The sequence below is a fragment of the Coloeus monedula genome, assembly GCF_965178545.1.
Source record: "Coloeus monedula genome assembly, chromosome: Z".
Classification (NCBI taxonomy): Eukaryota; Metazoa; Chordata; class Aves; order Passeriformes; family Corvidae; genus Coloeus; species Coloeus monedula.
Window position 1 is genome coordinate 74,999,382 of NC_138822.1, and position 16,238 is coordinate 75,015,619.

Below are 16,238 nucleotides of genomic sequence, written 5' to 3' on the forward strand. Positions count from 1 at the left end.
CTCTGTGGCAGGGCTTGTGGTGTGTATTTATAATTTCCTCAAATCTCTCATTGCGTCAGGGATCAATGGGCAAGATGGCTGTAGGAGATGAGATTACCACCATCAACAGCATCCCCGTCAGCAAGATGACGTACGAGGAAATCTGCTTGCTTATGCAGTGTCTTCCCACATCCGTAACCCTGGAGATCCAGAAAGCAGCATCAGGTGAGAAAGTAGTTTTGCTTTTGTACCATTTATTCTGGGTACCAGTGAACAAAACATCCTTGGATCAGCTGGGTCTGACCTTCTGCTGTCCTAGATTTCCACATGGATTCAGAGAAGAGGACAGGGGGACATTGTGTCTGCATTGGTGAGCCAAGCAAAGCACTTCATTACCAAACCAGGCTTCAGGGTCCTCTCTAACACCATGATAAAGGGAGGAAGCATATTCCTGTGTGAGGCATTCAAAGGTCCCACATGGAGTAGGTCCCTTCTGCCAGCGTTTGCAGAGGTCTGAGTCATTTCATGCAGTCCTGGAGCTAAAATGGCAGTGACTCTTATCCTGACAACTCATTTTATTGCTGTGCTTGTTCATTAAATATATTGGCCCTTTATAATCAAATTTCTCTCTCTTTAAATCTGAAGTTCTAGTAATACTTTTATGAATGGACAATAATACATTAAAAGCCTCTTTTCTTTCCTTCCCTTTTTTGCGTCAGAATTGTCTAAAGTGCAGGAAGATGAAACAGTAAACCCAAGAAAACGAAAATCTTATAAAAATGTTTATTTGGATGTTTCATTACAAAAGGTTTTCTAGTGTGAGTTGAAATACTTGATACTTCCTTGCTTTCTGCTCAGGGCTGATTTATGCTGCTACAGCAATATATGAATCCCCACAGACTGTACAAATTACGTGGTGTGGAAATGAGTGTTTGAAAAAGAAAAGCATACTTTTCAAATTCAGGAAGAACATAATATTTTGCTTTGTTCTAGCTTATGATCTGCTTTGTGTACCTATTAATACCTGGGAACCTAAAGTGCTTCCAGATGCTTGACTTCCAGTTACTCTTTAAGGAATTCCAGGCATGGCAGAATCTTGTTCTTGTTTCCTGAGATTGCTGTGGCTTTTCAAACCAATAGCATTGGGGTAAAGACACATTGGAACTCCTTTGTCTGACACTTCTTGTGCTTCATCCTTCCCCTTTCCTTGTCCCACTGGCAGAAAAGGTGCCAGTGATCCGCCATGCTGAAGCAGGCCAGTACTTCAGATTCTAACTTGGCTGCTTCAGATTGCTGTCCTGAGGTGTTTTTCCCTTGTTGACTCAGGAGGAATCAGCACTTCTTAATATGGATACCTAAATTAAGTGATGTGGATAATCCTGCAGGTTTGTGTGAGAAGTACAGAGACACACAGGCACATTTGAATGAGCAGGAAAGGATGCTGACACTGTGAATAACTTCTCCTTCTCCATACTTTTTCAGGCCCCATGTCATAGTAACTGGCCTCTGGAAGGCAGCTTGAATGGGGATGCATATCTCAGAAGCAGTGTAGAGAGGTGGAATCTGGTGCTTAGGGTGAAGTGCTGAAAACTGAAGATGTGAGAAATGGGTGAGCAGGAATGTGTCAGAGTGCAGCAGTGACAAGGAGCTCAGTGTGTTGCCCAGGAGCGGGTTAAACATGTCCTGGAAGCAAGGAGGTCTGTCCCAGAAGTGCAGTAAAGCCCATGTGCTTAATGTGTGCATAACATCACCCATGCCTGTCACATTGAACACCTGCAGAAGTGCTGAGGGGTCAGAGCTAAGTTATTTATGCACAGACTGTCACTGTGTTATCTGGTCACCTTTGCTATGTCAGGGCGTTCTGTGCTCTCTGGAGTCTCTATTGGAGACTTGAGTGATCAAACAAGTGATGAGAAGCAGTGCTGCTCAGCGTGACTTGCTGCATGCTGACACTTTGGTAGTTGGCTGCTTGACTGCTGCAGTTTCAAAGATGAGAGTTAAACAGATCATGACTACTCACCTTGGATAAGTGGATTGCTCCCTTCTGTGCACTACTCAAAAACACAGGGTTATGATTAATTTGAGTTTTTGTAAACATCATTACAGAAGAGGAGGAGTGCAGAACAGAATGAAAACATGTAGTCAATGTGGGTGTCTATTTTTGTAATAAAACCTGGTGTTTTCTATATCACTTCCTAGATTTGACAGGATTTTGCCTTTTTTTTTTTTTTTTTAAATCATGATGCAGCTGTCAGCAGATTTACAAGCCTCATCCTGTCTCCAGGGGCAGACGCTCAAAATCAGGCCAATGTCAACAGCGTCCTCGCAACGGAGGAAGAACAGAGTTCTGGGAAGCGAGAAAGAGCGGGTCTGCAAGCTGCTGTCAGCGGCTGTGCAGCGGAGAGAGCAACACTGCCGCCTGATGCCACCAGCAGGGACGTGCACAGAGGCACCTTGAAGGGCAGCCGTGACGAGGACTGCACGGCCATCCCTGTCACCGACATCGATGACCTGCTCAGCCAGATGGGTGCCTCCGAGAGCAGGGCCCCACGCACCCCGTCGCGTGCGGAGAGTCCCCTCCGCGACGAGTACACCACGATGTGCTGCTGTGGCACTGATGAAGGCTGCCCCGGGTCTGAGCCACGAGCAGCCAAGGAGGAGCTGCTGGAAAAAACTGTGAATTGTGGAGCTAGTGCACAAGGGGTTTTGGGGCTGTCTGTGTTGGATTCCATTAACACAGGCAAACTTTTTACTGTGAATAAAAACTCTTTAAATAACTATTCTAGGAATTTTAGCAGTTTGAATGAGGATGAGTTGCCTGCAGCAAACTCTCTGGAAGGTAAGAGGAGTGACCTGTTTCCAAAGTCAATGTATGGGGCTGCGGAGGATTCTCACTCGGACACAGAGTCTGTCACAGAAGCCTTTGACAGTGCTAGTGAGGTGTTGCTTGGGCAATGTGCTGCTGCTAGTGCCCCTGCAGGCTGTACTGCAACAGAGTCAGATGAGGAGCAAATTGAGATTTGTTGCGTGAACGACGAGCTGCAAAAGCCCGCGCAGGAGCATCATCTCACCTCTGGAACAAGCTCATCCTCACTGTCCCCGCTGCATCCTTACAGTGGCAAAGTTTTGCAAAATGAGGGCTGTGCAATGTGTGGGTCACTGGAGACAAGCATCAACAAACTAGGTTTGGAAGATCCTGGTGGTCCCACTCCATGTCCCTCACAGTGTCCAGATGTGTCCTCTGCACCCTTGTGTTCTCCTTCCTCAGTTTTCCTGCCAGAAAAAGACATCCTAAAGAATTCAGTCAATATCCCTGAAGTTTACTCTTTCTGTAACAATGGTGCCTTACGTGCAGAACAGATGGATTTGGGGAACAGTAATGAACATAAGAAATGCTGTGAATCCCTTGAAGAAAAAGGGTCTCTGCACTGCAAAAAAACAGGCTTTTGCTCTGCTAGAAATGTCAGTGTCTTGGAGAACAACTTGATTGAGAAAGAAGGATGTCGTGATGAGCAGAGATCCAAATCTGAAAGTGAAATGGCAGTTGATGACTGTAATCATGCTGTTAATTATTGCTTGGTGAAGAAAGAAACCAACAGTTTGTCCACCTTGTCTAAAACAGACAGCAATCATGTGAATGCATCGCCAACAAGAGGAATATCACTCAGGTCACCCTTTCCCACTAGATCTAAAGATCCAAAGGCTAATGCAACTCATGACTTGCCAGGAAAAAATGAGAAAATTAACTCTGTGGCTTCAGGAAGGACTTCAAATGGAAAAGTCCAAAGCTCAGGCACAAATCACTGCAAAGGAGCTGCAGTACCGCACAGCCCATCCTCACAGAAAAAATCCTGTCAGGAGTCTAAGGCAATGGCACAAAAAAGTATAATGGACACCCTTTTAAATAATCAGAAATCTAAAGCAGGACCAAAGCTAAAAGGGTTTACCATCAAAAGCAAAGCAAAGACAAATTCAGATTCTTCTGGCATTACTCCTACCAAAGTCAATGGGGCTGATCAGAAAAGGGCTTCTGTTTCTCCACAGCTGTCCCCCAAACTCCTGGGAAAGAAAACACCGCTGTCCCGTAATTCCCCTACAAGCTCAGATCCTGGAAAGAGCATTTCAGCAGCCTCAAAGACTCTGAAATCAGAGCTAGAAAATAAACCATCTCTGGTAATTTCTGGAGATTCACTTCTGCCTCTCTTGAATGGCAGTAGCAGCCCGACCATGAGTGGTGAAATGAAATGTGGCTGTGGAGAGCTATCATGGGGAAAGCCAAAAGAGAAGCAAGTTTCCATGCAGGCTGTGGTGTGTCAGGGTAAGGATGCTAAGGCGGATGATTTCAGAGCCAGAGACAGTCAGTCCATAGTCACTTCACCTCCTCAGGGGGCACCAAAAGTTGAGTATGTGAAAGGGAGGACTGATAACCCTGGAACAGGCTTGAACACAATCAAGAGCATCTACAGTGCGGATGACCTTAGGCAGTTAGATCTGCAAAATGTAGGAACATCTGCTGGAGCCTGCTCTTCTTCACTGAGGTCCCCCTCAGTTCAGCAGGAGCAACTGGAAGGGCAGGAGATCCAGCGCACCTTCATTGAGGTGAAGCTTTCCTCCTCATCATCCCCTTCCTCCTCCTCCTCTGCCTCTTCCTCACCAGCATCGTTTTTGCGGCTGCCATTGCTGGAGAAAACAGAAGAGGTAAACGCAGAGGTGCCTCAGCTGACTGAGGAGGTGGGGACTGTGCAGTATTTCTCGAAAGCGGACACTGCTGGAGACAGACATCTGTGTGGCTTGTCAAAACCTGTGACGAGGACCTACTCAATGCCATCCCAGTTATCAGGTCACTTGAGGGAGGACTGCCATGCTGCAGAGATTCACCCTGTGCAAGGCCCCCAGGGCCAAACTGCAGAGGAGAAATACGCACAGGGAGCAACAGGGATGTTGAAGATGGTTCACCTGAATCTGCCTAACAGCCAGAGTGGAAAGGAACAGGCGTACACCTCCAAAAGTGCCCAGAAGGTCAGTGACATCAGCTACCCCACTGCTGATAAACTGAGAAGCTTCAGGAGGAATTACTATTACTATGAACTGAACTGGCCACATGAGCCGATTTCATCCTTCTCTGTCAAACAGAGGATCAAATCCTTTGAAAACCTGGCAAATTTCGACCGGCCCATTGTGAAGGCCATTGATATATGCTCTGCTGCAAGGTTGCCCCTTGCCAGGAGGTCGTGTGGTGGGTTGGCCACCACATCCAGCTCTGCTGAGGCACCATGGGTGCTGCGGCGCAGCTTGAGCTCCTATGGTGGCAGCCCTAGCCCAGCCAACGCTGTGGCCAAGTCTGCCCCTGGCACAGAGCCCGTATGTGTGACCGAGGGTGGCAAAGGGGATGGAAAGCCCCAGAGGAGCGAGGAGGGCGGCGCTGGAGCAGACGTGTCCGCCTTCCCCACCTTGGCCTCGCAGGTGCGTCGCAGCCGGGGCCTGGGGCGGCCGCCACTGTCCCGCTCCAGGCTGCGGGAGCTGAGAGCCCTCAGCATGCCCGACCTGGACAAGCTGTGCGGAGAGGGCTTCTCAGAGCCACCACAGCCCGCCTGCTTCAAGACAGAGCTGGAAATCACACCCCATAGAGCCCTTGACACGTCTGCCCAGAGCGGGGCAGCTACTCCAGGCCGCTGCAGCCGTGCGGAGCTGGGTGCAATGCGAATGGGAGCCTGCAGCCCCCGGGACAGCGGCTCAGGGACGCCAGGTTCTGCCTCAGACGATGATGTGCCCCATGTCAGCTCTCTGGATGAGGGAAACAGCTGGTCCATCAGGTTGGTGTCAGCTTTGCTTTTATTGTTTCATCCCTACCCAAGGCAAAGCTTCCACTCTGCTACAGGTCTGCCCCAAAGCATGTTTCAGCTGTGGCCACAGCCTGCTGTCCCCTCACAGTCTGGGGGTGCCATTCATGCTCTTGATGCCTTGGAGCTGCCATGCTGCTGTGTCTTGGCTCCAGTACAGGATGAAACATTTTATCCTGGCATGGCTGGGCTCCTTTTCTGTGGCCCCTCTAGCTGGTTTTGGTCAGTTTTTGGCCATGTTACAGCAGTAACATGTAGTGGTGGAGGGGGGGCTGCACAGCACTGGCTGCCAGCACACCCTGTGGTGACAAACGAGCTTGTTGTCCTGCCAGAAGCAGTCTTCAGATGTAGCAGTCTCCTGTTAATGTCTGTTGCTAAAACCATTGGGGAAGGATGAGGGGAACAGAACAGGGACTGTTCAGAGTTATTCTTAAATTTATGTTCTCTGCCCCTTCCTATTCTGCCAGCAGACACCATTTCTTACCAGTTTTCAAGACTCCTTCTTTGCCATTTATACTAATACAGCCTATGCTGTATGTGTGAAATGTATCTCTACAAAGCTGGGAAATACAGAGCTCTTCTGTCTTTTTATGTTTGTTTTAGCTTGGATCAGCTGCTCATCTCAAGCTTGGACCAGCAAAAACTGCAGTCTGTTTTGTCAGTGGTAGTACCAAAATGTGATGTTGCTGCTATGCTCCAAGAAGTCAAAGCACAAGTAAAGGTAAGTACCACAAGATAAAACTGGATTATTGGTGGATTTTTGAGGGTTTTCTTAAGGGTCAATAAAATCTTCTCCAAACTGTTTGAGGGCTCCTCCAGTAGTCCCGTGGCAGGCTATTGCTATCAACTGCAGTTGATGTTAATTTTACTAATGCTGGCTTTTGAATGCCTGCTATAAGCCTGTAATAATTTTGAATGGCTTTTTGTATAATAAAGTTCAAAAGCAAGTTTTGAGTCATAATAAATATACCTATTTTAAGTGGAAAAGTATTCTTCCATCTGGGCTCCCCGGTAACTGCACATCAGAATTTAGCTTTCCGCCAGCCATCTGGATCAGACTCAGTTTCCCCACCATGCAAGGGAAGCTCTGCTCCTCTTTGTGCCTGATGCTTACTGCTAGAAGCTGAAATCACAGAAGTTGAATTTCTTTTGTTTAATGCTGAACTTGGACACCAGAATGTGGCTGCTGAAGAGTTTATAAGAGACTCCTGTGACCTTTTTGTTCTCTTCTGTGGAAACTGGTTTTTGCATCGAGATAACCTGCTTCATTATCTAGGTGTTTGAAGAAGACTTCCAAAGTGAAATGCCTGCCAGAACATTACTTCCCTGCTTTCGGTGTTTCTGTTTGTGGGATACATCCACATCCTTATTAAATCAGAACAGAAGTTGATAAAATAATGACAGTGCTGGAAGGGAAACTGCCATCTGGTCTGCATAACTGCTGGCTGAGCTGCATCTAGAGTGTTCTTGAGTTTTGTGCACAAAGATTGCAATTTCAAACATAGAACAGGCTGAGGGGGGAAAGGACCTCCCGAAAATATCCAGCTTTATCTCCTTCCAGGGCACAGCCTAGCTAAAGCATGCAAGTCTCAAAAGCTTGGTGAGCCAAGAGGGTTACCTAGGTTTACTGATAAAATTAGGATTGGATTGCACAACTGGACAGAGGTAATTAAGTTTTCTCTAAAATATTTTGCATGGGGTCTTGGAGAGATTTATTTATTTATGCTAGTTTTCAGAGTCTGAGAGCTCAAGTATTTATAAAGCTGAATGCTTTTTGGAATGCACTTCTTGTCTGCATAGTTTCTTATCCATATTTAAGCCCAGTGTGGCACATACTCTGGAAAATTTTATGCTATTCAAATGGTGGATTTTGAATGTACAATAGAACAGTTCTTCGTAGTTATCCAGTTGTTGAAAAATGAGATGGACTGCCTGATTTGGAGTGAGAGCTTCCCTGGGAAGGGTTTGTCACCATCCTTTGCTCTAAACAGTGCTGAATTTTCTGCTAGCATTTAATAAACGCTACTACTAATAATGAAAAAAGGGCATTTTATTTAGGTCTCTATGACTGATATCTTTGGCTGACAGTCTAAACAGAGGTGATTACTGGAGGCCCGGTGTGTCCTTTGTGTGTGCAAGTAAAGCAGTAAGCATCCATAACCAGGTCTCTACCCAATATTACATGTGCTGGCAAGGAGCAGCTTTGAGGGCTGGGGCGGGAGGGAATGCACCTAGGGAATGGGAAGCCGGTATCCAGACTGTGTTGTTGGCTGGCTCAACACATATGATCCTTGGATAACTCTTTTAACATCTGAACTAACTGACTTTTTTTCTTTCCTTCACCAGTGTTAAGCAAATTAAGTTGAGATAATCAAGGGTTGGAAAGAGCCTGCCCTCTTGAACAAAAAGGGTTGCTATAGTACTAACAGTCAAAGATAGGTATATATTTCCTTTGCCTTCACTGCACTTGGAAAGGGGCTAGCCTGGTTACTTAACTGATTTTATTATTTCAAGCCAAACATAAAGCTGTTCTGACTTGAGTACAGGTGAGCAGGGTCTTATCATCTACAAAACACTGTGGACAAAGATGTTCTGCCCTCACTTCTCCTCTCTCCTTGAGTGCTGCTGGATCAGTGATGTGGCACAGGGTGACATCAGTTTCTGACATTGCCTCTGTATATTGCAGGGATGCCTCTAGTGTAGGAACTCTTCCACAGACACTTTTTGGCAAAAAAGATGCAGTGAAACCAAAAATTTGACTGTTGTTTCACCAAAACCACTAATGATCTGTGTCTTTCAAAACAAAAGGCAAATGCTGAGTTAATATGTTGAGTTTAGTGAACTAAGTAAATAATGCTAAATAGATTAAAGAGATTGGTTTCTAATGATTTACTATTAATTTTAGTATTGGCAGTTTCTGGAAATAACCGGTGTTAGATGGGGTCCTGGGGAAAAGCTGAGAAACCTGCTTTCTACTTCCCACATCTAATGCTCTGCTCCAGAGCTAGCTATTATGTGCCTGCTCCACCAAATTCCTTCCTACAGTTCCCCTTATACCACAAAATGTGATCTCTGTGACAGCATCAGACTTGTTGGATGCAAACCTGCACCAATCCTTTTCCTGTGCTGGATGCTCCCATTTCTGCAATGGCGCAGCTTAGTCTTGTTTAGGTCATTAACAGGTCCTTACTTTCATCTCCCAAGTGAAAGAGTTTTTTCTGCTGTCCAATCTGACCTTCCCAGGCTTCAGCAATGTAGCCACTGCGCCTTGCAAGATTGTCCAGCACTACTGAGAAGAGGTCCATGCAACTGCTCTGCATTACATCGATGTTATCCTTTCAAGAGGAAGAAGAAATTGGATAACAAAAGTGTTAGTAATTCCCTAAATAGTACAGTGCTTTGTCCAGAAAGGTGTATGGGGATATTGCATTTTGACTGCAAAATGTTGAACAATGCAAAACTGACTACAGCCTGTGGAAATTAAGCTGCCCAAAGTTTAATGCCATTTCACTACCCTAATTTTGACTTTGTTCTCTAGCCTTGAACTGGCTGAAGAAATCTTCCTTGTCACCTGAGTTCTCCTAGATGGCTGCTTCATTCTGTAGCATGAAGTGAAACACATTTAACATCTCAGTTTTAATTCCTTGAGTTGCCTTTTTTCACCTGCCATAATCTGTGGGTATGGGGAATTTGTCATTTATGTGGGTGCTTGGTCTTGATTTTTGGTTTTGTGTTTCTTCTTCCCTTTCCTGTGCACCTCCATTTTTCTGCTAGAGCAAAGAAGACACATACTTTGTAGTCTTGCACAAAGAAGAAGGAGCTGGCCTGGGATTTAGTGTTGCTGGAGGAATAGACTTGGAACAGAAATCAGTCACAGTAAGTGATGGCTGCAAGTCATTTTTCTACAAAGCTCACTTTAAAGCAGGCTGGTGATTAGATCAAGTGCTCGTTTATCAAGACTCACTGCAAGTCATTCACAGTGTCTCTCAGAAGCAGCAGCTTACCATCTGCTACTGAAATCAGAATGTCTGGGAAGCGTAATTTTTATTATTGGAGATGGATAACAATTATGCTTTCAGGATTTAAAAATCTGTTACTGGATGGGATGGGCTAGATCTAAATCCTATGCATTTAAATAAAATTCTGCATGCAGCTGCAGTGCACACAGCCTTTTAGGGGAGACTTTCATTCCCAGCTCTTGAAAGGAAACTCTGTGCAGCAAAGTTTTTGAAGGATTTTTCAGATCCTGAGACTGATTGTTGCAGACCTCAGCAAACATTATGAATTTCACATCACAAGTTTGTTTTGAGTTAATAAGACCTGTGGGTGGTCAGTTAATGAGGGTTGTTGTCTGGTTAGGGATTTTTTAAGTCTTAAGGAGCATTCTGAACAAAAGATAGTGTCCTATTAAGATACTGGTGTGTAAAAAGTGACTGTTCAAAAACAGATCAGTGAGACAGAAAAATCCAAGAAAACTGGTGTCCTGTGTGACGGTTTCTTTAACACAAAATACGCATTTAAATTCTGCCCCAAAAGAGAGAGATCCATTAAATGCTGGGATTAGAAGAAGGGTATGTCCTCTGTTTTGGGGCCTGCAGAAGCCCTTGCAGGAATCTTCTGGGTTTTTCTTTTAGAGAAGACCAGAATAAATAAAAGTATTTTATATTAAACTGTCATTAAGTTAGAATATGGTCAAAGTCTAGAGAGCAGGCCTCTACTTCTCTCACTGGAGAAGTTGTTCCCTGTCTTTGGCCCAAACAGTGGCAGCTCTGAGCAAGAGGAAGGCTCAACAGTGTCCCACCCAGAGAGTTCCTTACAGAATTCCTTACCTAGAGACCGAGACTCTACCTAAAAAATAAGCTCTCTCAGACTGAGGAACTGATGAAGTCCTTTTCCTGAGTTCTGTTAGCCATGAGACCAGAAGAATGTCTGTTCCTGCTCTTTCCTGATGCTTTTGTTCAGTGGGTGTAAAGGGATCTTATTAATGTTCTTGACCTACTGGGATTCTGGGTCCCAGGTATGTTTAGGGTTGCCATTGGGTACTGAGCTGCTTAGATGGGCTGTTATATCCACACTTGGATGCAGAAATAGAAATGCCTGGTGAGCTTCAAGGTACTGAGGAGCTGAGCAACTGAGGGAAGGCAGCAGATTTTTTTGGACATGACCCCTGTATTCCACTTGCATTTGCATGCCTAGATCTGTTATTGAGGCTGTTATTCCAGCTTTGAATGCCTGCTTAGACTGGCTGGAAATTTATCTCCTTGAATCTGTGGGTTGTAGCAGGTGCCCATCTCAGTGTGGCCCTACAATGAGATGGAGCAGGAGCCAAAAGGTTTCTAATGCCTTGCTGTTGGTCTGGGTATTAGGATAAATTCCTAAAGATAATGCCATGCAGAATTGTGTCCACGGATTTGCTGCCTTGAACATTTGCTTGGCAGACCCAGTACTGTCTCCATGGGAAACCATATTCTGGCTGCTAAAATTAGAGTGCCTAGTAGGCAAGTCCTTAAATACTGGATCTTGAGTCTTTTAGTCAGTTCCTCTTTGTAAATGACACACATCTAAACTTGCTGGAAGTTTTCTCAAAGTTTAATCCACCCTGAATAGAGTATTTTTTTTCTCTAGAAAAATGCATTTCAAGTCGCTAAATCATCCCTTTCCATCCATTCACATGATATTTGATCAGCCAGATTGAGGCGAACAATTAAATACTTGTACAGCTGCAGTAAGTCAGAGCCTTTCTGTGCACAGATGTTTAGAAATGTGCATTTGAAAACAGCACAGGATGCATGTCCCAGTCAGTGGGAACTGGGGGAGTGGGTGTCACACACCGCAGCGTTCTTGGTGGTTGCTGTGGCACGGACATGGATTTGACCTCTGTGTCACTTGAAATATGTTAATTGAAGGCCTTTGAGGAGTTTAGTGAAAGCATAAGTGATTGTGATATTACATTCCTTAGCTGTTTTTCTTATCTTTGGCTTAGAAATGACCATGCAATAACGCCATCTTTTCCTCTGAACTCCCCCATCCCCAAATGCAGCTCTGTCTCGTCACTTTGAGGGTGTTCACTGGAGCAGATGCTATGTGCTCAATATCCAGGCAGTGGACACTGGCTGCAAATCTTAGTAAAGCGTCTGTGTTCACCTTGGCCTGTAGAATGCTTTGTGTGGTCATGAGATTAAAATACCCTTGTTAAAACCTTTCTTTTAGGTCCACAGAGTGTTTTCAAAGGGAGTGGCATCTCAAGAAGGGACTATCCATCGAGGAGATCTTGTTCTGTCAATCAATGGCAAATCTCTGGCCAGCTCAGTCCATGGGGATGTCCTGAATACTCTTCATCACGCAAGGCTGTACAAATATGCCGTTGTTGTCATCCACAAGGAAAAAGACAAAACAAACAATTCCTCCAGACTTGAGATATCAGCTAGTGGCAGAAAATGTGTGGGGTCTGGAAAGGATGTTTCCATGGAAATAGGAGCAGGTATGATCTTTGTCCAAGAACAGTTGGAAGAATTCCTTTGCAGAGCAGACTGAAGGGAAAAATATCCATGTGTTTTAGATTAAAAGCGTCTGTGCCTTATGTGATTGAAGGGAGAAAATGAAATTACCTTTAAGTTTTATTTGTTCTTTTTGGAACCTAAACACAGTTTGGGGTTTTGTTGTTTGGGGGTTTTTTTTGTTTTTTTTTTAATTATTGTAACTAGGCACAAACTTAGAAGACTTAATTTAGGGCCGAATCCAATTTCTACTTAGGTAAGTGGTTCCGTGTATTCTTCCAATCCAGGACAAACTCCTTTTAAGTAATAACAGTAGTCAATGGAAGAAAGAAAACAACCAGAAATTATTTTAAAAATTTTAAAAAAATCAAACCCCATGCCCTGCAATTTGTTATGCATAGGAACTGAGCTTGTTCTCTGTAAAAGCAGATTTCGTACTGTTTCTACTAGAAACATAGAAAAAATTATTTTTATATTGCAGTAAATGGAAGTAAGCCATATTGAACTCAGCCATCCTGTAGGAAAGTAGGGATAAATGGTTTAAGTGGTAATGTATCAGTGGAATATTAAGTTCCTGTTCAGTAACAAGACAGCATTTTGGTGTAAAGGCCTTTGGTCCTAAGACCTGGAGTCTTAGGAAGAGATCTCTGGAATTTTTTTGTAGATTTAAGACCCAGACTTCTTCAGCACCTGTCTGGATGGTGCTGCTTGGGAGCAGGGGGATGACCTGCTCCAGAGCTGCACTGCTGCAGGGTCCTGGGGAGGGAGTGGGCCACAGTTACAAGCTTTCTGCTGAGAGAGTTGGCAAGGGTTTGTCCTGCCCTCCAGGGCAGCACCAGGCACTCGGCTCTGTCCACCCCAAAACCAGGACATGGAGCTGCCACTTAGTTATTTTTAATCTGTTGGCTGAAATAATTACTGTTCTCACAGGGTTTTATTTTCTGTAGCAGTTTCTATTGTTTTATGCTTACACTGAGTTTTATGATACGACTTTGTAACACAGCTTAAAAAAAAAAAAGAAGAAAGCACACTGTTAATTAATGGATCAGCCTTTCTGGAATTGCTCCCGTGGATATAATCTATGTAATTACTTCAGAATCCCTCTCTGCCCTAAACTCCCTACATCCTGCACCCTGACAAATGCAGAATGTCTGCTGGGTCCAGGCACTAGGGGGCAACATGATCTCATAAACAAAATAGTGTTGGGTTATTCAGAACCTCTTTCCACCCTTCCAGGCAACAAAATAGTGTTGGGTTATTCAGAACCTCTTTCCACCCTTCCAGGCAAAGGACATCTCCAGATGTTTTAGATAACATTTAAACTTGTCTGAGATAACAGTAGCAGTAATTTGTGATAATGCAGACTGCATAATTACTACATCCACACTAAGCAAAGAGGATCCTGTTTTCCAAAACTGCAGATTTATTTCCTCTTAAGCAAAATTGTATCTTATTTGAGCTACAGCAGTATTGCATTTCAGAAATATCTGCTATGTAGGAGGCATGGTGCAACTACAGTTAATTATAATCAAATACTTAGATAGGGAACTAGAAACAATTTTTCACCCTAGTAAGTGATTACAGATTTTTGCTTAAGAGAATGGAATATGTTTGCTTAATGAAACATTTCATTCATTCCTGTTACTTAAAAAGATGTGGCTCATTGAATAAGCAAAGGGAACAAATGAAAGGAAAATAAATGCTCTCCACTCCCTATTTTTGTAATTTTTCAGTTATTTTGTTGATGTTTAGAGCATTTGCTAAATTTGCTAGCTATAATTTTGCCCAAAAAAAAGATGCCTTGGCAGGTTTTGTTGAACATGTAAACTGAAAATATCTCTGTGTGTAAATGCATTTTGTATTGTCTCCCATTCACAGCTACAGTAGAACACATTCACTTCTGAGAAGCTTGGTGGCCTGTTCTAGTCTGAGTAACTGAACTCTGAATTGTCTTGTCACTGCAGCAAAAGCAAAAACCAACCAAATACAACTTGCAATTTACTGTTGTCTGCATAACAAGATGCTGTGTATGTTCAATTGCAGATCCAAACCTGGATATGAATGATGTCATCTGCGTTGAATTATTGAAAACCTCTGCTGGCTTGGGATTCAGTCTCGATGGTGGAAAAGCTTCCATTGCTGGAGATAAGCCCTTGCTTGTAAAAAGGATATTTAAAGGTACTACATGCATGCAGTGGATGTTATCCCAGTTTTCCTTTTGTCTGTGCAAAGTACAGATATTTCAATTATTGTACTCAGTGTTTTTTTTTGAAGCAAGGGTGGGTTTTGTGGCTCTCATTTATTACCACTTACTAGGCCAAAGTGGTCATTAAAAGAAAAAACGCTCCTGGGAATGGCTAGGGATTGCATCTGCTAGTAAATGTTTGTGGAGCAATCTGCTTTACTAAGCATGGCTCTGTCCACTCTTCTAGACATTAGACTACAGCAGCAGTCATCTATATAGTGGTCTGAGACATTCATGCCTTATCCAGTTCTCTTTCCTAAGAAATACATAGTGCATATAACCAGTGTGGTACTCAAGCACCGCCCTGCATTATGTCCAATTGTGAATTTTACCATATTTTTGTCTTTGTTTTTTTTTTAATATTAACATTAGTTTTTGCTAAGAATATGGGATATTTGTATTCAAAAGCTGCCAGTCTTGGGTGCTTTGTTTGTCATCAGGTAGTTAAACTTACATGAGCCATACATAGAAAACCAATCCCAGAACTACACTGTGACTTTCATATGTCATGTGTCAGTTTAGTGAAAAATAAGGCCCTTTCTGAAGGCAGCTGAAACTCTCAATGAAACTGAATGTGCACAGCATTTTTACAGAATTACCTTTCAGTAATGTGTGGTTTATTCCCTCATCAAGATAAAAAATCAAACAGGTATTTACTGAATTGCTTCGCAGTTCTTGTGTGTGTTTGTTTTTCCCCTCTTTAGAAAGTGCTTCTTTGGGTAAAGGACGTTTAATTTTTGAGCTCATTCATTTACATCCTTACATACAGCCCTTTTCCCCTTGCTCTGATGACTCATGTTAGCTTAATTATCATTACAGAAAATACTATTTCATCAGTAGTGAAAGGTGTGCGCCTCTCTAGGAGCTTTCCGTGAATGGTGTTTGTCCAAAGTTTGCTACCAGTGTTTGGCTTGTTCATCCCAGGTTTTACAATCTACTGCATTATCTGCTTATTACCCTGCTAAAATTGAGAAAGTACATCCATCCCACATGTCACGGTTATTTTATCAACCAGATTTTCTTACAGCTACAGAGGTAACATTCAGCATATTTAATATACTTCTGTTGTTTCCTTCAAAACCAGACATCTTCTCGGAGAACAAGGCTTTATCTTGGTTAAAATAACCTTTTCTGTGAGATGCAGCATGGGGTAGGTTGATAGAGCTGAGCTGAGCAGCTGTGATTTGTATTGAAATTGGTGCAGTTGGGAAAAAACCGGTTTATTTCATCCCAGTGGAAAGCAGATTTTTTGTAGGTTCACTTTCTCTTAACACTGACTTTTACCCTTTTTTGCTTCTAGGTGGTGCTGCGGAGCAATCTGGAAACATAGAAACTGGAGATGAAATTCTTGCTGTTAGTGGGAAGTCTTTACTTGGGCTCATGCATTACGATGCTTGGAACATCATTAAATCTGTGCCAGAGGGGCCTGTTCAGTTGCTGATCAGAAAACACAGAACTGCAGTATGATGGAAGCACTACATCTAATCACACTTGCTAAGACAAACCATTTAGAACTGTCTGAAAGCTGTCTTTATTTATAAAGCCACACAGAAGTGTCTTAATGCTTTACAGAGAGGTGCTAAGAGCCTTGGAGAACCACTGAGCAAGCGTGTGATGAGCTTCACAAATCTCACTTAATGATTGGGGATGAAGGAAGCCAAAAGTTAGAGACAATTT

General features: G+C 43.5%; 1 protein-coding gene across 1 annotated transcript in view; it reads left to right on the top strand.

The window, feature by feature from the left end:
* The window catches only part of PDZD2 (PDZ domain containing 2), a gene marked incomplete at its 5' end in the record, with an annotated part of 135,253 nt that extends 119,039 nt beyond the window's left edge, over nt 1-16,214 (top strand). The window contains 7 exons of the mRNA XM_082302084.1: nt 60-204; nt 2,228-5,792; nt 6,423-6,540; nt 9,594-9,695; nt 12,030-12,300; nt 14,360-14,494; nt 15,862-16,214. Of these exons, the coding sequence (XP_082158210.1) occupies nt 60-204; nt 2,228-5,792; nt 6,423-6,540; nt 9,594-9,695; nt 12,030-12,300; nt 14,360-14,494; nt 15,862-16,028 (4,503 nt within the window). The 3' untranslated portion in view covers nt 16,029-16,214. The remainder of the gene's footprint in view (nt 1-59; nt 205-2,227; nt 5,793-6,422; nt 6,541-9,593; nt 9,696-12,029; nt 12,301-14,359; nt 14,495-15,861) is intronic.
* Between the last annotated feature and the right edge of the window lie 24 nt (nt 16,215-16,238).